At 43.2% G+C, this 23,664-nt stretch overlaps 1 protein-coding gene across 2 annotated transcripts; it reads right to left on the reverse strand.

Moving 5' to 3' along the window:
* Positions 1-1,776: 1,776 nt before the first annotated feature.
* pdzd11 (PDZ domain containing 11) lies at positions 1,777-22,256 on the reverse strand. 2 transcript variants are annotated; one of them, XM_038775007.1, is made up of 7 exons: positions 22,091-22,256; positions 16,603-16,746; positions 11,759-11,842; positions 10,841-10,897; positions 9,706-9,804; positions 7,414-7,474; positions 1,777-3,329 (listed from the first exon to the last, which is right to left on the reverse strand). In XM_038775007.1, the coding sequence occupies exons 2-7, from the start codon at positions 16,711-16,713 to the stop codon at positions 3,295-3,297; spliced, it is 447 nt and encodes a 148-aa protein (XP_038630935.1). In that variant the 5' UTR covers positions 16,714-16,746; positions 22,091-22,256; the 3' UTR covers positions 1,777-3,294. The 2 variants fall into 2 exon arrangements, with proteins under 2 accessions (XP_038630935.1, XP_038630936.1); XM_038775008.1 differs by lacking the exon at positions 11,759-11,842.
* Positions 22,257-23,664: the final 1,408 nt, after the last annotated feature.

Genomic DNA, 23,664 nt, shown 5'->3' on the forward strand with positions numbered 1-23,664 from the left:
GCTGGTACAATACATTTCAACGTGGACTGAGCCCACCAGGATGTCCAGGCCATGGGTTTTCCATTATCGGGATGCACCAGGTGCAGATCGAAGGAATCCAAGTCCCCCTACGAGCACCTGCAGATACCAGGCCACTCTACACAAACTGAAAGAGGTATAACTATGAACAGCTGATAAGTGATGCATACCTGCTGCACTACAGGGTGCAGGACCTGGGTTGGCAGTAACACCGGGACTGATCCATGGGGTGGAGGATAATGACAACCGCACCATATTGTATCACTTCTGACTCCTGCCCACAGTACTTTCCATCATCCACCTCGGTGATCCATCATGCAATCCCATCAGATCCCTGGGGTGACAGTGGTGGAAGCCCAGGCCACCCACAACATTCACCCATTCTCATTAGGATGTGAGTACGAGTGGCGCTATCCCCGACGCACTCCTGTCACCTGGAGTTTCCAGTCCTGGAGGCCCACTCTGGTCTCTACCAGGACCAGCATGCTCGTGGCCATGGAGCACAGAGCGGACCATTGCCACCTGGGATTGTGCCACCACCTTCTGGGTCTGTGTCACTTCAGTCTGTGACTGAGCCATCTCCTTCTCTGTCTGTGCCACATCGGCCAGCGCTGGGCAATGCCACTGACGTTCCCAGCCATGGCTTGCTGTGACTGGGCACACAAGTGCCGCTGCACTTTCCAGGTGGTTCTGGCACATGGCTGCCTGTGAGGCAGCAACCCTGTCCTGGGCCTCTGCCAGAACCTCAACTCAACAGGGCCTCACTTCCTCACCCGCAGCCGATCTCCATCCCGGTGACCTCCCTTTCCTCTCGACCGCCGATACATCCAGGGTCCTCTCATCTGCCGCGGTGAGGGGCTGCAGATCCGGCAGTTCCCCTCCAGACGCGACGTGGTGATGCCATTTCAGAGGATAGAAAACCGGCACTGCCCCCAATGTCGGGAACAATGAATCCCGCCCACAGTGGTAGCCAGTCTGACATGTAGCCCTGGGGGTGGGTAGCTGCTGGCCTCATTGGCCAGGGCACCCAGCCATGGCAGCCCGTATGGGTGCTGGCATGTGGTGCAGGGTGAAGGTTGCTGCCTACTCACCCTAGTCCCCCCGGGGAAGAGTTTCGTCCTGCAGTGCAGGCCGGTCTGGATGTTGTTGTTCATAGTGCTGACCACCTCTGCCACCTGCGCCCAGGCACGTGGCGGCTGGCAGCCTCCTTCCTGGGCCGTGATCCAGGGTGACTCGCCTTGCCGCCACTGTGTCCATCAGCACCTCAAGCTCGGCATGTGTGAATCTTGGTGACGGTATCCTCGCTGCCATATTTTTGGCTGGGATGGGGAGGGTGTGTATATGTGGCTGCAGCTTGTCCACCTCCTGAGTGTCTTTCGCAGATCCAGCACCTTTTCTCATTGGAATCGATTGTGTCCCATGTGAGGTCGGTGCTAGCCCCTGAACAGTTACTGAATTGGTCCAGTTGCAGAACTCCATGAATACTGTCCCGCCGTCATCACTTAAGTCTGCTTTTCTTTTTAAACTCCATGGGTGGGATTCTCCATTCCTGAGACTAAGAAACGTTCCAAAAGTCATCAGGTGGATTCTACCAACCATTGATGGGAACAACTATTAAAGCTGTCACAAAATGCAGACTTCACGGTAAGGACTGAAGTCAGACTGAAGAAATCAAAACACTCTGCATATTATATAGCTGCATTTTCTTTTAGTTTCAGGCATTGTGAAATAAATTGAGTTTAAATCATGGAAAACAAGTTATACCAGAATAAAGTGGTTTTATTTAATCAATCTGGAAATCAAGGTAATGTGTAGTACACGATCAGAGACAAAGACTAGCTAACAACCTGCAAAGACAAATAAGGATTTTTAATAGAATCCAATCTTTCTCATATACATAAAACAAAAATTCAAAATGTTAATCAGTTAAGCGTAAAGGGTTTAACAAATGTACACTAGTCAATTATAATCCACAACATACTGAAATTATATTCACCATTCAGTATCTATATTCAAGAGGAAGAGAAATCATGCAGTGGAAATTATCAAGTTATTTTCCTCTTGTTCACAGCAGCGAAAATCCTGACATTCATTCTCCTGAATCATCTATTTCCTGTGGCTGAGGAAATCCTCAGAGATAGTGTGGCTTTAGACCTTCCAGAGAAATCTCTGGCTTGGTCTTTCTTACTAATGTTTGAGAACAAAAACATGAACTCTTCATTGCATTCACCAACCTGACCAAAGCATTTGATTCAGTAAATCGTAAGGTTCTGAGGATTATGCTCAATATTTGAATGTTCAAGAAACTTTATTATAAGTGGAGGATTATGATTTAGTTTCACAAGTAGGCTTGCATTAATACTGCAATTAAGTTACTGTGAAATTCCCATAGTCGCCACATTCCAGCGCCTGTTCAGTTACAGAGGGAGAATTCAGAATGTCCCAAATTACCTAATAGCACGTCTTTCGAGACTTGGGAGGAAACCGGAGCACTCAGAAGAAACCTACGCCGACACGTTGAGAAAGTGCTCTTGATCATGTGACTGCTATTGTTTTCAGTGGGAAGTTTGAAACAGATTCCAGAGCGTTTGTTCGATGGCTCAATACCATTTACTAGACAAATATTGCCTTGTTGATGGTAGCTATTTAAATATCGTTTTTAAAGGTATGCTAATTAAATGCAGACAACTTGCATTAAACATGAAGACCATATTCGTTACATAGTTATATGGAAAGAATTAAGCAGGATTATAACCAGCATTGTTGAGACAGAAGGTAGTCCACATATTTCCAAGATATGATTTTGAAGCAACACATGGAAGTCTCCTTGAAAATCCTTGTGTAGCATGTCATTAAAAATTTGAGTCCACTATACAATTTGTATAAATATTAGTAGTGGCCTGCTAGGTATTCACTTAGGTGGAGTTGGAAGTTTCTGATGTTAGTAGGTTTGAGATCCTTACTGAATCACGAGACAGTTATGGAACCAGGCACCTGTCTGATTTTCACTTAATACTAGAACATTAGCGTTTCCCCCAATTGTTCAGAAAATGTCTAACAATTTACACTGACAGAAACTGACTGTAAATACTAGTGAAATAGCACTGGAAGAAAGTTTATAAATTCCAAATTTGCCCAACAAATAGAAATCCCAAATTTCAGAATCTCACTCCAAATTGAACCAACTTCTGGGTGTTGTACTCAGCTGACCAGACATCTTAATTTCTAAGGCACAGTGATTCCACTCTTATGGTTATTTATCAGCAGGGCCTCCTCTTAGTGAACTGTCCTTTCCTTCTGTCTGTGAAAGTCTGAAAGAATAAAGAAGATAAAATCAGACAATCCAATTTACAAGGATGAAGAATTTAAGTAGCTTCCAATCCTAAAACTGTGCATGCGACAAAATATTTTTTCGTAAGTTTCCCATATTTACCATCAGAGGGTAGATTAGTCAAGCCAGCAAATGTAAAACAAAATTATATTGCATGGATGAGCTAACAGCTTAAGCTACATACAACAAAAAGAGAGATGCGCCTACGAGTGAAATCCATTTGCTTTGGTCAACAGCAATTTTCCTCATTTATATTACAACATTGTTTCTGGAGTTTGTGAATCCCCATTTGTAAAAGGTTGTGCTATAATATAAATGGAGTACAATTCTTGTTAGCATCTCTGCTGAATTATGACCTTTCATCATACCCTACACAACAAACAAAAGAAAAGCCATGCATCCCCACTCTGTTTAGATCCTCATCGACCTGCAAATCTAATACAGCCAAGGCAATAAGAGCAGGAGTTTCCTGGTTGGCCAAAGCAGAATGTTAGCTTCAGAGCCACAGCCTCCCCGTGTTGAAGTCGACAGGAATTTAACATGAGAATGTGTTAACCAGTGCACTAATAATGAGGAAATCACTAGTTACAGTAATATCCCAATCCATTTTAAGACTTGCTGGGAGATGTATTTATTAATCTCCAAGATTCTCCTTAAAGTCTACTAATGACCAGGTTTTGGGTCACCTCTCATACAGTGGCACAGTGGTTAGCACTGCTGCCTCAGCTCCAGGGATGCAGGTTCAATTCCGGCTTCAGGTGACTGCCTGTGTTGAGTTTGCACTTTCTCCCCCTGACTGCGTGGGTTTCCTCCGGGTGCTCCAGTTTCCTCCCACGGTCCAAAGATGTGCAGATTTGGGGGATTGGCCACACAAAATCGCCCTTAGGTGTCCAAAAAAGGTTAGGTCAGGATACAGTGGAGGTGTGGGCTTAAATAGGGTGCTCTTTCCAAGGGCCGAATAGGCTCCTTCTACACTATGAATTCTATGATTCTACATGATAACTTGGAAAATGAGATCCTGGCTGAGACAAGAATTCCAAGCCTTGATTTAACTAACCCTAACCATATTTGAGTCACAGGGCAGTTAGAGACAAGTCAACCCTTTGTGTGTTTAAGCACCATGTTCTCTGCAGAAGAGAACAAGCAACTGAGATGCTGAATGAGCAAGACCCTGCCTGGATTCCCTCACTCGCACGCTCTCTCTCTCCCCAACTTGCAAGTTGTGAACTGATTTTGACTATCCGGGTGCTCCAGAGCGATTTTGAAAATAACTCAACCAGCACTACTGTCTCCAGAAGATTAATTTTCTGTCTGCATCTTCAAAATCACCATGCTCCAAAAACAGAATTCTGTCTGAAGCTAGCAGTGCAGTATCCTCCTGAAATTTTATTGGACTCCAAATTGCTTAATCTATCCTCCCATTTTGTCATTTATTTGTTTGTATGTATGAACTTTTTAAAGAGTGTGTGTTGGAGCATTTTAAAATTTATTTTGCTTCCAGTAAAAACTATCCTTTTTAAAAATTCAAGAAAATTTGTGATTTCTCTTTTATGGTCACATCATGCAATTAGCTATACACAGAATTGGCAAGTATATCTTTTGTTAACTCTGTTCAAGTCAAAGGAGGAAAGGGAAAAGAGGGGTGGCATTCAGCCCCATCTCACCCGATTGTCACAATTAAAAATTGCTTTGTCAAGGAATTACATTTCAATTTTCGATCCAAAAGTGATTAGGTCAGGAGATAAATGCATTGACATTTGCAGTACATAGAGCAGCATAGAGATCAGGAAGAACCCAGACTGGTAATGCACTGCATTAGAAGTGGATCACATTTAGGGTGCTACAACTGGCCTCAGTATCCCTGGCCAACCAAGGGGAGTATATAAAAAACGACCATATGTTTTAAATTGTCCAGTTACCGCTGCTAGACAAGTGTGGTTTGACCAGACAGGGTTAGGTTTAGTTGAGATCAACAATCTGTCAACACTATCCAAACACATGAAATGGCCACTGCATTTATTTGGTACCCTGCATACTTTCAGGACTTCCCAAAGTGCTCTCCTATTCTCTTCCCATATCTAGTGGTGCTGACCAGGGGTTATAGCTCGAGGGGTGCCACTTCACAGTAAGCATAGCTGATTCGGAATCTCTCCCGCTTTTACCACCAACCATTGGCTTGTTGGAAGGATTTGCAGGTTGACGCACTCAACCTGTTTGACTGCATTGTGAACATACCTTTGTGGCGATCAAGTCTTAGGGTGGGACTTGAACCTGGAGCTTCTGGCTCAGAGGAAAGGATGCTACCCACCGCACCACAAGACAACCTACCAAAGCATTTTACAGCTACCAAATTATTTTTGAATACTGTTGTATGGTAGGAAACATAGCAGCCAATGTGTACTCACCGGGTTCCTACAAACAACAATGGGATAATGACCAGGTAACCTATTTTTTATTTTGTGTTGGCTGAGAAATAAGTATCAGCCAGGATACTGGGAAGAGCTCCTCTAGTTTTCTTCAAAATTGTGCAATTGGATTTTGCACATCCATCCGTGGTGGCACATGCAGGGCCATACTAACATCTCAAGCAAAACATGACATCATTGATACACTCTCAATTTTGCACTGAAGTATGCTCAAGTCTCTGGAGGGGAACTTGAACCCACAGCATTCAGAAAGAATGCTACACCCCAAGCTAGGATTTTTCAAACTCAGGGTAAACCCACGGATGGGCCATGGGCGGGTGTCAGCAGGGTCGTGCAGCGATCGGTCATGGCATTCTCCATCATCTGTTGCTATCAGCTGCATGGACTTTGAGGACATTCGATAAGGTTGGTACAAAGATTGGCAACCTTACAACTTGGTTGAAAATTGATTGTGAGGTAGGAGACAGAATATAAATACTCTGATTGGAGTGGAGTTTTGTGGCGCAGTGGGTAATGTTCCTGCCTGAGCCACATGCTCTGGGTGCAATTCCTACCCCAGTGCCTGATGACCAAGGAAGGCGTGTTCACAACTCAGCCAACAGGTTGAGTATCAACTTGTAAAGTTTGTCCAACACGCCAATAGCAGGTGGCAAGAGCAGCAGAGATTCACGGTCAACCATGATTGATGCAGCGTAGTATCTCTCAAGTTATAAGCCTCTGGCAAAAGGCTAGTAACCTGTTCCAGGAAAAACCTCGCCATGGGAACAGATGAAGTCTGCCGTGTGCAACACTAGGTGCAGCAAGAGAAACAACAGCAACTCTGGAGCATTGTGACTACATCGGAGAGGTAGTAAGTAGTGTAGGAAGGAGCAGGAAATTGCAAAGATACATAGACAGATGAAGTGAATGGTGGAATCTGACAAGCTAAGTTCAATGTGGGGACAGTCATCCAGGGAGTCCAGGAAAGACAAATTGCAGTATTTTCTAGATGATTTCTCTAAAATTTAGTAGACAGGAACAAAAAGCAATCAAAAAAGCAAATGAAATATTAAGTCTTTATCTTAAAAGGATCGGAATATAAAGGGCGGGAAATTATACTTCATTTGTATTGGGACTTGGTCAGAACAAACATTCATTTCTGGACACAATATCTGGAAATGCATACAGTGCAGATTCAGCAGAATTATACCATGGAGTAAAGGAATAAACTGAGGATAAGTTGCATTAACTTGACTAATCATTCCCTCAAGTGTCTAAGATTAAGGAGTGATCGAACTGATCTATTTAAAATAAAAAGGATTCAATAGAATACATTAAGAGCATCTATTCTCTTGGTTAACGGAATCCAGAACAGGAGAACATATTAAAATTATGGTCAGGTCATTTAGTACCGAAATCAGGAAACAGCTCTTCTTACACAGGATAATCAAAATCTGGGACTCTCCTGCAACACCTGTGGATGCTAGATGATTGAAACTTTCATGACTCCCGATTGTTAGACTCATGTCAGATAATGATGTAAAGGCTTATGGTTCAAAGGCAAAGGCAGATAAATGAATTTGAGATCAGCCACAATTTCATTACAAATGGCAAAACAGGCTTCATTCTAAAGCCCAAAACAATTAGGTTTCTACTTACTGTATGGAAAATAGCGAACCCTCATTGTAATTTCTTTGGCAGATTTCAAGATCTCAACAGCCTAAAGAACAGAAATGAATACAACTCAAACAAGAAAAAAGCTTGGAAAGGAAATAGATGATTTATTTTTCCTAACAGGAACAATGTTTTGTTGCCATAATAAACACAAGTTATCTGAACCAGAACCCATCCAACATTAGCACCATGTCCGATCATCAAAAATAAAAAAAAAATAACTGTCATTTAAATTCCCTTGAACTTTAACCCAAGTGATGAAACATGATGCACAAATAGCTGATGTTAGTCTCTTGTGTGATCAGACAAGTTTTATCAGGCTCAAGATACAAAACTGAAAGATCAATCATGCGGATGGGACACCCATCACCATTAACAGCCACACACTGGTCACTAAGGCATATCCTGAATTGGAGTTTTTTTATCATTTATTCATTCAAGGAATGTGTGCTCTGCTGACTAGGGCCAGGATTTATTGCCCACCACTAATTGCCCTTGAGGGGTGGTCGTTAACGGCTTTCTTGAATGGCTGGAATCCATGTGGTGTAGATACGCTCACAGTGCTGTTAGGGAGCAAGTTCCAGGATTTTGACCCAGCGACCGTGAAAGAACAGCGATATATTTCCAAGTCAGGATGGTGAGTGACTTAGAGGGAAGCTTGCAGGTGTTACCATGTATTGCTGTCCTTTTATATGGTAGTGGTCATGGGTTTGGAAAGTGATGTCCAAGGAGACTTGTTGAGTTCCTGTATCGCACGTTGTGATCTTGCAGATGGTACATGCTGCTGCTGTGTGTTGGTGGTGAAGGAAGTGATGTTTTGTGGATAGGGTACCAATCAAGTGGATTGCTTTGTCCTAAATGGTGTTGAGCTTCCGGAGTGTTATAGGAGATGCACTCATTCAGGCAAAGGAAGAGCATTTCATCATCACTCTTGATTTGGGCCTTATAGATTGTGGACAAGCTTTTTGGGGAGTCAGGAGGGGTGTTACTCTCTGCAGAATTCCCAGCCTCTAGCCTGCTCTTGTAGGACGGTATTCATATGGCTGGTTCAGTTCAATTTCTGGTCAATAGTAATCCCCAGGATTCAGCATTGAATGTCTTGGGGCGATGGTTAGATTCTCTCTTGTTAGATAGAGACGGTTATTGCCTGGCAATTGCATGATGTGAATGTTATTTGCGACTTGTCGGTCCAAGACTGGATATTGTCCAGGCCCTGCTGCATTTGGGCATGGACTGCATTTACCCGAACAGGCGCCAGAATGTTGCGACGAAGGGCTTTTCACAGTGACTTCATTGCCGTGTTAATGTAAGCCTACTTGTGACAATAAAGATTATTGTTATCAGTATCTGAGGAGTTGTGAACATTGCACACATCCCTACTTCTGACCTTATGATGAAGCAACTGAAGATGGTGGCTAGGACACTACCCTGAGGAATTGCTGCAGTGATGTCCTGGAGCTGTGATGACTGACCTCCAACAACCACAACCATCTATCTTACTTTGTGCTAGTTATGATCTCAACCTACTGAGAGTTTTCTCCCCAATTCCCACTGGTTTCGGTTTTGCTAGGGCTCCTTGATACACAAGAACAAGCAGTAGACCATTAGGGCCCTCAAGCCTGCTCTGCCATTTAATGAGATAATGGTTGATTTGATAGTAACCTCAAATCTGCATCCTGCCCACCCGATAACCCATCACCCCTATGCTTACCAAGAATCTATTCCCTTCTGCCTTAAAAATATTCAAAGACTCTGGAACTCTCTTAAGAAAGCGATGGAAGCAAAGGTTGACGACCCTCAGAAAAATAGTTTTGCCTCATCTCCATTTCAAATGGGCAACCTCCTATTTTTAAATAGTGACCTCTAGTTCTAGATTCTCCCATGAGAAGAAACATCTTCTCCAACATCCAGCTTGTCAAGACCCCTTAGGATCTTGTATGTTTCAATCAAGTTGCCTCTTACTCTTCTAAACTTCAACCAAACTCGGTCAAATGCAGCCTGGATGCCAAGGGCAGTCACTCTCACCTCTGAAGTCAAGTTATTTTGTCCATGTTCAAGCCAAAGCTGTAATAAGGTCAGGAACCGAGTGGCCCTGATGGAACCTGAACTGAGAATCGATGAGCAGGTTATTAAGTGCCACTTTATAGCACTATTGAGGACCCCTTCCATCAACTTTCAAAACTCATAGCCCATGTACCTTTTGTTTTAAAAATTGACATAACATGCCATTATAAACATTCTAATTCTATACCTTTGTGTTCTGACTCTGGTACTTGCCTTGCTATGTTCTATATCTTGAAAGTCAATGTCATTCACAGCAAGGACCTGATCTCCCTCCTGCAGTCCTGCATGATCTGCATCTGAATCAGGAATCACCTATTGTAAAAGGCAATTGACAGAATGTTTGTGTTAGTATTCAAGAAAATGCACACATACATATAGCCATTCTTAGTTAAAAAAATATTCTCAACCTTCTAGGTCTTCTGTGCTGTGTTATTTTAACCCAATCACAGTCAGAAAGGGGAAACAGCCTCAAAAGATTATGATTTCCTTATGAGACCGAGAGAACACCTTTTTTTGCTCTCTACAAAATCATCTCGCTCTCTCTGAATTCAACTTTAACCTAACATTTGAAACCTATCCTCACTTTGCTTTGCAAACAGCTATTTCCTTTTGTTTCATTTTTGTATTATGCATTTTGATCTGAAGAAATTACCACAAAATTGTGTTGTGAATTCAACTCAAACATCTTTATTTGTGTTAGACAAAACAACTTACTAGATTCTGTATTCGCATAAAATTTGACTTGACTTGATTTGACTTTAAAACTGACATAAATAAAGCTATACTTGACTTCACCCAAGAAGCTCAGTCTCGAGTTTTGTAAGATGAATATATAGTGTGGCGACACATAAATATATTAACAAAGTACAGATCCATCAATGTGTTAGATTTTCTACTCTGTCCCAAGGCGAAGATGTATTGTTTGCAAAATAATTTCAATTACAACACCTTGTTTTTTTTCTATTTTTCATCAGCTTTAGTGAGTGACACTACCAGTTAAGTGCTGGATTAGGAAAGCTGCATGCTATGGTGTCATGATCACTGGGATAGGATTGAGACTATACAAATTCATTTCACATCAGACCCTCAAGGCCAGCAGACAAAAGAAATGTCCATACATCAGCCTGAATTGGATTTAAATGCAGAAGGCCAGCATTTTGAAAATTAGAGTTTATCAGAATTCATCCAGCAGCCACTTGCTAACTGAATACTCATTATTCACTGGCTGATAGGTTGCAGACCTGTGCCTTTGGAATTGTTCGAGCAATAAACTTCAAGAACCTAACCAGAGCATCATGTTTAACGGAAATGCACAAAGCCATAACACATTTAAGCAAAGAAAACAAACCTTTGATATGAAGATGCCAAGCTGTGAGGCCTTGCCCCCTCGGATGTTGAATCCAAGCTGCAGGAAATACATAAAGTTTGTGTAACATCTAGAATTACAGGACATCCAAGATAGCATTGTGTTATCCTTCAGATAAAGCCCTGCCAAGTAATCCAGTGCCAGCCACGGCAAGTGCTAAATTAGCTTCAACAGAATAGGCCAGGCATTAACAACAACAAAATTCCAACTAATATTGCCCTTCTTAAAATTTGTAGCAAATCACCTTTACTTTGGGCTGTACTCAGAAAATTTAACCAGCATTGCTTGACAAGCAGATGCAGTTTTCAGCCACTTATTTCCTTCGCCTCAAATCAACTGAACCAATTGACCGCTCAAGGAAAAACTCAGCACACAAAATTGGAACACTATTCAAAGGAGCTTGTGTCCAATATAGAGCTTATGCCCACTAGGAACAGAAATTAGTCTGCTTCAAACTCATCTCACATAGAATCCTTGTATGGATCGGGCTGGAATTCTCTCCCCATTAACTTATTAAATTCACTATGCCAGCTGATGATTGGAAAGCATGCTCGGTGGATTGGAATTCTCAGGTCTTCCTTTCTTCCTCCTTTTGACCAACCTTGGATTTGGTCAGGAATTCACTATCTGTGGCAATCACAGATCAAACCCTTATCCTACCACTCATGAAGTACAGCCTTTTGCAAGCCAAAACTTTGCAACTCATTGGATTACTTGTTAAACTGACTGAGAATACAACTGTTATAAAAAAGGTAAAAAAACCTACCCCTCACAAAAAAAACTTAAACACTAAAGATGTTGGTCAACATTAAAAACATTGGTCAACAGACGGCAACACACTCAAGGCTTAATAACTTCCTCTAATTTACAAAGACATGCTTGGAGATGAAGGTTTATTACCTGAGCCCCAGAGGGTTTTTTCAACTCGATTATACGAGGCAAGAACTGGGTCAGCTCATTGTTGTAGTCCGAGTGGTGTAACCTCTAAAGAATCAATGAAATATCACTTCTAAATTTTGTATACTTCACATGGAACCATATTCTTAATTCCCTGAAAAGTCCAAATAAGTTAATGCCTAATGTTGCACCTTCACTGACCAGAGTACAGAAAGGACAAAAATTCTTAAAATACCACCTCACAACTCTCAAGCATCACAGTTTAGGGTGGCTTATTTCATAACATACGCTTTAAGTTTAATTAGAAAGAAAATTACATTTTGAAACGTTAATCTTGTCTGCTTAATTATTTTGTATGTTTGGTGCAAGTGCAGCTTACTTGCAGCATTGCTCTGGACTAGTTCACTGATTGCGTTACTAGCTCATAAGAGTTACTCCTTCAAGCAAAAGCACTCTTTAAACAGTCTAATTCATATAAATAGCAAACAAACAAAAAAGTTCACCGATCAAATACTTGCTAAAGAACTGCAAAGTCTAAAGTCCCTCCTGCCCATCTCCTCCATCAATAATTGCAAGGAGCTCATGGACTTCTTTGCTACCAAAATCTCTTTCCCTGAACTTTCATCTTACCCTAGGTTATCTTACATCTCCACATATGCGAGATGTGGATGACCCCTTTAAAGATGAAATATTCAAAGAGAAACACCCAATGATGAACTGAAAGAAACTCAGGTAAAATAAATTTCATGTTTTTAAACAAAAACAAATCTTTTGTTAAAATTAAACAATGCATGAACCACTAACATAAGAGACTCACGCTATTCAGTTCTATTCATTATTTCTAGTCTGCAACTGCTTGCTGAGCAAACATCCAGATAAGTTAAACAAAATCCTTCGACCCCCAGAGCCCATCTCCAAGACAATATGGCATACTCTGGGATGTCCACAGCAATCTAAATTAATTGTTGCAGCAGCAAAACCCATGTGAATACTTATATTGTTACTGGAGTTAACAACCCTTTCACCAGAATTTCTATCCCTTTCAAGGAACTTCTTTGTTGATCAACAGTATAAACCTCTTTTCATCTGGGAATTACATATTTAATTCAAAACTTGTAATTAAGTCGGTGGAGATCCTCTCGACTCTCCTGCTAGTCTAACAATAATCAACTTAGTGAGAAGTCTTACAACACCAGGTTAAAGACCAACATGTTTATTTCAAACACTAGCTTTCGGAGCACTGCTCCTTCCTCAGGTGTGCTTCGCAGAGCTCCGAAAGCTAGTGTTTGAAACAAACATGTTGGACTTTAACCTGGTGTTGTAAGACTTCTTACTGTGCTCACCAGAGTCCAATGCCGGCATCTCCACATCATAATAATCAACTTGTTTAACGGCTCCCACTATCAACTCTGACCTTATTGGATAGGCACAAGCTATCTTTTAAGTATAATAAATCCAGGTTTGTTTGGGTTACGGTTTTAAAAAATCATTTACAGGATGTGCATGTCGCTGGCTAGGCCAGCATTTATCACCCATCCCTAATTGACCTTGAGAAGGTGGTGGTGAGCTGCCTTCTGGAGCCAATGGGAGTGCATGTGGTGTAGGTATGCTGGGTAAATGCCAGTGTTATAGCTGTACTGGAAGTTTGTTTATGGGCGTGGCAAGCTCTGGAGCACAGGTGTTCAGTACTATTACTGGAATATTGTCAGGAGCCATATACCTTCGCAGTTTCCAATGCCCTTAGTCAATGCTTCATATCACGTAGTGAATCGAATTCTCTGAAGACTTACATTTGTGATGCTTGAGACATCCAGGCGATGCCGAGATTTATTATCCATATGGTACTTCTGGCTGAAGATTGTCGCAAATGTTTCTGTCTTTTCTTTTGCATTGGTGTGCGGAGATTCCCCCAAAATTGTTCGTAAGCATATTTGTGGAGCCTATTCCTCCAGCGAGGTGTTCAATTATTCACCACCATTCACAGCTGGATGTGGCAAGACTGCAGAGCTTAGATTTTATCCAGTGGCTGTGGAATCACTTAGCTCTATTTAACGCGTGCTGTTAATGCTTTTAGTCCTGCAGCTTCACCAGGTTGACACCTTATTTTTAAATATACGTGGTACTGCTCCTGGCATACTTCATTGAACCAGGGTTGATTCCCCGACTTGGTGGTAATGATAGAGTGGGGGAAGATGCCGAGCCATTGATTGTAGATTGTGGTTGTGTACAATTTTGCTGATGCTGATGGCCCACAGAGCCTCATTGTCACCCAGTCGAGTTGCTAGATTTGTTGAAAATCTATCCCATTTAACATAGCATGTATATCACACAACACATTACAGAGTATCCTCAACATGAAGACTTCATCTCAAGAACTGGGCAATGGTCACTCCTGCTAATACTGTCATGGACAGATACATGTGCGGCAGGCAGGTTGGCAAGGAGAGGTTAGGTATGTGTTTCCTTCTTGTTGGTATCCTCACCACCTCCTAGGCCCAGTCAAGCTATGTCCTTTTGGACCTTGACCAACATGATATGTGGTGGTGCTACTGAGCCACTCTTGGTGATGGACATTGAAGTCCCCCACCCAGAGTACATTCTGCACCCTTGCCACTCAGTATTCAACATGGAAGAGTACTAATTCATCATATAGGGGGGGGGGGGGAAATCAGTATGTGGTAATTCGCAGGAGGTTTCCTTGCCCATGTTTTACCTGATGCCATGAAACCTCATAGGATCCAGAGATGATGTTGCGGACGCTCTTCCAAATATATACCTCTGCTGGTGACTGGACTTTATCGGTAAGGTTCCTTGAGCAGCACCTTCCAAACCCACATCCAGAAGGACAGGAGCAGCGGATACCTGGAAACACCATCACATGGAGGTTCTCCTCCAAGTTACTCACCATCCTGACTTGGAAATATACCGCCATTCATTCACTGTTGCTGATTCAAAATCCAGGAACGCCCTCCCTACAGCACTGTGGGTATACTTACACATCAGGGACTGCAGCGTTTCTAGAAGGCAGCTCACCACCACCTTCTCAATGGCAACTCAAGATGGTCAATAAATGCTGGCCTAAACAGTGACACCCACATCCCGTAAATTAATTTTAACAAACCCATCCCAAGTACATCTTATCCACGAGATCCTACTCCTGCTTTCTGTACCCTATTCCAATTAAACTACTGACCACCAAATTTCCCCTCTTGGTCTACATGTTAGTTAATATTATTGATTTTCCTTTCTCTTCAGCTATTGTTCCTCTCTCCTTCATCATCGCTTTCCTCAAAATTAAATCCTTGACCCCCACCTTTTAAACCACTGCCCATTTCCAACCTCCCTTTTCTTTCCAAAGTCCTTGAACATGTTGTCACCTCCCAAATCCAGTGCTCATCTTTCCTGAGCCCTGAGCCCCATGATTGAATCCCTCCAATCAAGTTTTCACCTTGCAATATTACCAAAACTGATCAGACACAAAATGGCATCCTATGTTTCCTGTGATAAAACAAAATTATTCCTCCTCGTACATCTTGACTACATGGCTAACCACATCATCCTTCTCCAACACCTCCCCTCTGCTATCCAACGTAGTGGAAAAGCTCTCACCCAGTTCCATTCTCATCTGTCGTATTGTAACCAGAGTATTACTTAATATGGCTCCACCTCCTGCACAGTTACCTTTGGTATCGCCAAGGAATGATCCTCGACTCCCTCTTAATTTTCATTTACATGCTGCCCCTTTTTGACAACATCTGAAAGCACAATATTAATTTTCAAATGCATGTATGCTGACGACACTCCGCAAGATTGCCCATTTCACCTCCGTAAAATTATCTTACTTTTCTCCTGCCTCAGCTCACCTGCTGTTGAGATCCTCATGCATGTCTCCCTTACTGTACCCGAACAGGTGCCAGAGTGTGACGACTAGGGGACTTTCACAGTAACTTCACTGCAGTGTTAATGTAAGCCTACTACTTGAGACAATCATAAAGATTATTATTTAAATCGCTGGACTAGACTATTCCAATGCACTCCTAGCTGATCTCTCAAAATATACCCTCTGTAAACTCCAGATCTGCTGTGTGTCCTAACTAGTACCATGACTCATTCACCTGGCACCCTTATGCTCAATGACATGCCATACATTGGCTCCCAGTCAAGCAAATTCTTCAATTTTAAAATTTTCATCCTTGTTTACAAATCATTTTATGACCTTGCCGCCGCCAACCCCCCCCCCCCCCCTCCCCCCACCCCCACTTCTCTAAAATCTCCTCCAACCCCACCAACCTCTGAGATATTTGTAATCATCTAATTTTGGCCTCTTCAGTATCCCTGGTTTTAAGTTGCTTTACCACTGGTGGTCATGTCTTTAGTTGACTCTGCTCTAAACATGGGATGCCTTCTGTACTCTTTCCTACTTTACGATACTTTCTCTAATATATATTATTATTGTCACAAGTAGGCTTTCAATAACACTGCAATGAAGTTACAAGTGGAAACAACCTCTCAGCATCTACCCTGTCAAACCCCATGAGAACCCTACAAGTCTCAATAAGGTCACCTCTCAGTCTTCTGAACTCCAATGAGTAGAGGCCCAACCAACTCAACCTCTCCTCATAAGAAAATCCCTTCATACCCGGGATCAACCGAGTGAACCTTCTCTGGCTGCCATAATGCCAGTATATCTTTCCGTAGATAAGGGGACCAAAACTGCTCACAGTATTCCAGTTCATTCAAAAGATCAGGTATCAAGTCTGGGCTTTTTTGTCTGCATTACTCAGTACCACAATGGTCGATGTCACAAACACAAGATTAAAAAGAACTTAGATAAACAATGTAGTTACCTCCTGTACTGGGATCCAGGCAGGGGGATTCTCGTATGGTGGCAGAAACACGACTGGATATTGATAGTCATCATAATTGCCTTTTGGGTCCACATATACCCGGTTCGACATTGGATTCCTTCAGAGATTGTAGACTGGTAAAATCTGTAAAAGCAGGTCCATAAACTGCAGTGAATGTTTAACATGCACACTATGAGAGGAAAGGCCATATATACCTACAAAACAAAAAGTCGCTAGATACAAACTAGAAGGGCAATTCAGCCTACATTAGTTTATCAAGATGCTTCTTAATGATTCCAGCGTGTTTTTCCACTAAGAAATATAAAACATTAATTAATCTGCAACATGAATGTACAGACTTGATTGGGTCTCGTTTAAAACAACCTTGGAATGAAGATGATTAGGATTTACCTCCACTGCTCCATGGTTGATTAGTATGAGAACTACACAGCATTTGTAAATGAGCCTTTTGATCATTTAAAAAAAAAAATTTTGTTTATTAAAGTTATTTATTATTTTTTCCAATTATGGGGCAATTTAGCGTAGCCAATCCACCTACCTTGCACATCTTTGGGTTTGTGGGGGTGAGACCCACACAGACACGGGAAGAACATGCAAACTCCACATGGACATCGAATCTGGGATCGAACCAGGGTCCTCGGTGTCGTGGGGCAGCAGCGCTAAACACTGTGCCAGCGTTTTGTTAATTTGAAACTGTCCTCGTCGTGTTTGGGCTAACTGTAATTTATTGAAAATACTTTTCTCTGATCCTCTGATGGCGCATTTTATCTTTTCCAGTTTGAGGAATTCCACGAGGTCGAACAGCCAGTCAGCGGCCATGGACCGTGTTGCTGACCTCCAACCAAGCAGGAGTTTCCAGAGGCAATCTGGGAGGCAAAGGCTAGGGCAGATGCCCCTCTCCCTGTAAAGAGCTCCGGCTGTTCCGATACCCCGAAGATCACCAATAGCGGGCATAGCTATACCCTCACCCCACAACCATGGACATGTCCTTGAAAAAAACAGAGAATTCTGTGACAGAAGCAGAACATGAGAGTCTGATTGGCCAGACCTCCCTGGCAACATTCACATTTGCCTTCCACCTCCAGGAAGAACCCATTCATGTGTGCTCTAGTCAAGTGCGCCCTGTGCACTACCTTTATCTGCATTAAGCTCAACCCCGCACATGAGGTGGTAGAGTTTGCCTTATGCAGTGCTTCTATCCAGAGTCCTCCCCCTATCCGTAGCCCCAGCTCCTCCTCCCACTTTTCCCGTGTCTCGTCCAGCGGGGCCCTTACCTCCTCTATCAGTCTTCCGGATATATCAGCACAGTAAATGCCCCTCGTGCGTCCGATGTCAGAGGTCTGTCCAGTTGGGTGTGACCGGGTAGCTGGGGGAACGTTGCAGTCTCCTTGCGGAAGAAGTTCCTTAGTTGTACATATCGGAGCTCACTCCCTTTCTGGAGCTGGAGCTTGTCCGTTAGTTCCCCAAGGTTGCTACTGTGCCAAACCTGTCTGTGACCAGCAACCAAAAAGGGGGCAACAGGCTATGCCTTGGTTGTCTCAAACATGCCCCTAGTACGTTTTAATACCATGGGGCAACATGTAGATAGTTAAACAGTACAGCTGTGGTAACTGATCACTGTGAGCCCAATGTTTATATACCTTGTATCTGTATATATAGAACATAGAACAGTACAGCACAGAACAGGCCCTTCGGCCCTTGATGTTGTGCCGAGCAAAGATCACCCTACTCAAGCCCACATATCTACCCTATATCCAGCAACCCTCACTTAACTTTTTTAGTACACTAAGGGCAATTTAGCATGGCCAATCCACCTAACCCGCACATCTTTGTACTGTGGGAGGAAACCGGAGCACCCGGAGGAAACCCACGCAGACACGGGGAGAACGTGCAGACTCCACACATACAGTGACCCAGCCGGGAATCGAACCTGGGACCCTGGAGCTGTGAAGCAATTGTGCTAACCACGATGCTACCTTGCTGCCAAAACACATGTTTCTTATGCATTCATATCTGTTCATCTTTTCCCTTTTCAACTTTTTTTTTTCTGCCAATGTGTTACAAATAAATGCAAAACCAATAAAAATATTTTTAAAATACTTTTTTTCATATCACTTACTACATTATATTACATATACCTATAATGCCACCTCACAGCAGAGCTGACCCTGTATGTTGCACAACAGCAAGATTTTTACAATTTGCACATTACGAACAATGAACAAATTTACAAGTTGGTGGCTTCATTTTTTAAAAATTCAAGTACAGGATGTGGGCGCCACTAGCTATGCCAGCATTTATTGCCCATCCCTAGTTTCTCTTCAGAAAGTGGTGGTGAGTTGCCTTCTTGAACGCTGCAGTCCTCGAGGTGTAGGTACACCCATTGTATTGTTGGGGAGGGAGTTCCAGGATGTTGCCTCAGCAACATACATTTCCAAGTCAGGGTCATGAGTAACTTGGAGGGGAACCTCCAGTTCGTGGGGTTCCCAGGTATCTGGTGCTCTTGTCCTTCTAAATGGTAGTGGTCGTGGGTTTAAAAAGGTGCTGCCTAAGGAACCTTGGCGAGTTACTGCAGTGCATCTTGTAGATGGTACACACTGCCCCACTGTTCATCGGTGGTGCAGGGTTTGAATGTTCGTGGAATGGGGAGCAATCAAGAAGGCTGCTTTGTTCTGGATGGTGATGACCTCTTGAGTGTTGTTGGAGCTGCACTCATCCAGGCAAGTGGAGAGTATTCCATTACATTCCTGACTTGTGCCTTGTAGATAGATGGTGGACAGGCTTTGGGGTTGGGGGGTGGGTGGGTTGGGGGGGTGGGGGGTTGTCAGGAGGCGAGTTACTCGCCATAAGATTCCTAGCCTTTCACCCACCCTGGTAGCCACAGAATTAATATGGCTAGTCCAGTTCCATTTCTGATCAATGGTAACCCCCTTTAGTTTTTGCTTTCAGGATCGATTTCAATACACTTCCCTTCCCAATATCTTAGATAATATTTAAAAAATGATACAAGGGGAAATAAACACCCCACTCTTAGTAATCTTCGAAATTTCAGAAAGCGAAATTCAAAAATCTGCATTTTATATAGCACCTTTCATAACCACAGAATATCCCAAAGCATTTTACAGCCAATGGGATGCAGTCAGTTACAATGGAAGAAACGAGGCAGCCAATTTGCACACAGCAAGCTCCTGCAAACAGCAATGATAATGACCAGACCATCTGTTTGTGATGTTTATTCAGACGCTGAGCCAGTTGTTCCTGAACTGCTATTGTTAATGTACTTAAACTCCACCATCTTATACTAAATTCTGTACATGTAACACCTCTGCTTTACAAGTCTCTCGCAGCTATTTGAACAAGACTCCCAACTAGGAAGGTAGCTCGTTATCTAAAATCGGGTGCAGACCTGTTCCTAGCTACCACAAACACCCATGCAAGTGTTGTGCTGTTCAATTTTCTATTCCCTTATTGGGCATATGCCATCTTTTAATTTTATTAACTTTTTTTTCATATGGCTAGAGTTAATGATCCATTCAACACCTTCAGCTGACACAGCGATGCTATCAGGAATTAATCTCTTAAGGCAGAAGGTTAGAAGGGCGATGGACTGACTTGGATAGCCATGGTCACAACTGGAGTTGTTCCTCATGGAGCAAGAGCTAACATATTCCCTGATCTGGCATCAGTCAGGTCAGTTCCCAGGTTAAGATTGAAGACAGGTACCACCTTTGTTAACTTATACTATGGTTGAGACAGTGTGGTGCACAGGCATGCTGATGAAATTTTCCCAAAATCATCTGCCATGTGAAAACCCTACAACCAATCAACTCCATGATTAACAGTTCCATGTGCCTCTTGGAAGATCAAATCAACTACACATGCATAACAACAGGATCCCAAAGGGAATCAGTCCTCTTCAACATATATTACAATGATCTACCACCCTCAGATCTTCACGAATACTGACATTTTGGCTCTGGATTTCCTGGCTAAAGAACTTCAGGACATTGAGAAAATACTCACTGACGATCTTTGTTCTCTGGCAACCTACTTCAGAAAATCGAGACTACAACCAAACACTCTCCCAAGACTGTGGCTTCAATCTTGCATCTGAACAACTCAAGGCCAGGTAAGAACTTCATAACCAGTTCTGTGGCCACCACTCTCACACAACCCAATGCCAAAATACCTGGGCCTCACTCTCAATCGTACTTTGAACTACTGGCAACACCTCTCGAATGCTACAGCCAAGGTCAAGCTAGGACTGGATCTCGTACGAAACTGACCAGGTAACACTTAGGGGCAGCAGAGGCAGAACACAACACACGGCTTCATTCACCCTGCTCTACCCAACAACAGACCACTGCTGCTCAATCTGGCTTCGGAGCCACCACACAAATGTTGTAAATATCCACCTCCAGGAAGTCATAAAGAACATTTCAGGAACCTAGGATCAACACAGCTTGAGTGACGTCCCGTGCTAACAAACACATAACCTCCTGATGTCTGCAAAGAACACTGACAGCTAATAAAACACTCCCATTGACACAGGAGCAAAAAAAAACTAAACAAACTCATCTGAAAGCATGTAGCCCGTTCTGGAGCACACCTTACAAAGGTGTCCCAATGACAGCCTCACCTCTTGATTGGCAAACATTCTAGTTAACTGCAAACAATAAAAATATTGCTTATTGTTGGAAATCATCATCGATTTCAAGGCGGACGAAAACCAGAAAAGTCAATTATTAATTTAACTGGAGTAAATAACATCCTGCACAATACTTTGCCAGTAAATAATAAACCAAAATTCATCAATGTTGCCATTCCATGAATGTGCTCTCCTAGATTTTTCATCCTTAGCCAGTTGCCTCAACGGGCTGGCCCTTTATCACACAACTCCTCCAAATACAGAAGAAACAGGAATGCATCCTCAATTCTGCTTCGAAATGAGTTAAAGCAGAATGTGTGTTCAGCAATCTGATGTGTAAAACAATGTTTTCTTTCCCTGATGTTATTTTTAACAGGTCATTTTCATCAGCAGCTTTGATCCCACGACATTTCCTGTTCTCCATTAGAGCTACAAGCTTTTACCCTGTTCTTTTTTTGTAAATCAATGGGCTGGGCAAATTTCCAGGTAGCTCACAGGACTTTCCAACTGGAACCCACACTTTTGCTGTCAGCTATCACAGAATTGTGAAGGGAAACCGAGCAGAGCTCGGCTGGCCAGTCTGCCCCGAGCTGGCCACAAGCCCACAGCAGTATTCCCCGTGGGATCGACAGGTCTGTTTAGCAATCAGGAACCAGCCGAAAGCTGCAGAGGACCGAAGAGGAAGCGTCCTGAAACATGGCGCTGCGGATCAGGGGAAGGTGGGCCGGCAGCTCGGAGCACCCGTCACCAAAGCTAGAGGCCGACCAGTACCCGGCGCACTCAGAGCCCCGAACACGACGCCCCAGCCTGGACGTTTACCTCGGCCTCTGACCGAAAATCCCAGCTCGCCAGCCCAATCGATGCAGGCCCCGACCGCCAGCCGGTAACCAATAGAAACAGGCGATAATCAGGGGGCCGCAGGAGGAAAACAGCAGGGGCGGTGCTGGAATTTAAACTTGCGGGGCCAAGGGGGCGGGGCCACGGGTGTGAGTGACGGAGTAATGGGAGGGAGTGGAGGGGCGGGGCCACAGGAGTGAGTGACGGAGTCATGGGAGGGAGGGGAGGGGCAAGAGGACGGTCCGTGGAAGTGAGTGGCGGGGCCACGAGAGGGAAGTGACGGGGCAATGGGAGGGAGGGGAAAGTCTGGCCAGAGGCTAAGGGGTGGCACCAGCGCGCCAAATTACCATTATAATCTCGTTCCCCAATATTTTTAACCAACAAATCTATTCAAAAGAAAATGAAATGAATAAACAATTTTTAATCGTCCTCTGAAATTTCTCATGGGACTGCCCATAGCATTTGGCCCAGAGATTAATCTTGGCGTCCAGGGTAAAATCTCTAAATTTGCAGTTGATACTAAACTAGGGAGAATAGGGAATTTTGAGGATGACGCTGAGCGACTTCAGAGGGACATTGACAAGTTGGATAAATGGGCAGATGCCCAGCAGATGAACTTCAATGCAGCAAAACACAAGGTAATGCATTTTGGTGGAAGAAACATGTGAAGAGAATATAGGCTCAATGTCACAATTTTGAAGGAGTACAGGAGGAGAGGGACCTCGGGGTTCAGGTGCATGATTTTCTCAAGTTGAAACAGTTGTTAAGAAGGCTGATAGCACCTAGGTTTATAAATAAGAGGTATAGAGTATAAAAGCAAGGACGTGATGCTACACCTCTACATATCATTGGTCAGACCACGTTTGAAGTATTGTGTTCAGTTCTGGACACCTTATTTAAGAAAGGATTTTAAAGCCCTGGAGTGTGTGCGGAGATTTACTAGAATGATACCAGGAAGGAGCACAATAAGAAGTCTTACAACAGCAGGTTAAAGTCCAACAGGTTTGTTTCAAACACGAGCTTTCGGAGCACATTTCCTTCCTCACCTGAGGAAGGAGCTGCGCTCCGATAGCTCGTGTTTGAAACAAACCTGTTGGACTTTAACCTGGTGTTGTAAGACTTCTTACTGTGCTCACCCCAGTCCAATGCCGGCATCTCCACACCAGGAAGGAGGAATTTTAGATACAAGGAAAGATTGTAGAAATTGGGATCGTTCTCCTTGGAGCAGAGAAGATTAAGAGGCGACCTTATTGAGGTGTTCAAAATTCTGAACAATTTTGACAGGGTAAAGGAAGATATTCTATTTCCACTAGTTGGCAAGTCAGTGACGAGGGACACAATTTCAAGATGGTCAGCGAGAGCTAGGAGTGAGATGAGGAGAAACTTCTTTACTCAGTTGTTGGGGTTTGGAATGTGTTGCCTGGGAGAGGTGGATTCCATAGGAAGTTTCAAAAGAGACCTGGATATATATTTAAAAGTGATTAATTTAGAGGGCTCAGTCTGGGGAATGGACTAGCTAGGTTGCTCTTTGGGAGCAGGTGCAGACACACCGAATA

The sequence above is a fragment of the Scyliorhinus canicula genome, chromosome 17 (genome assembly GCF_902713615.1).
Source record: "Scyliorhinus canicula chromosome 17, sScyCan1.1, whole genome shotgun sequence".
NCBI classification, from domain to species: Eukaryota; Metazoa; Chordata; class Chondrichthyes; order Carcharhiniformes; family Scyliorhinidae; genus Scyliorhinus; species Scyliorhinus canicula.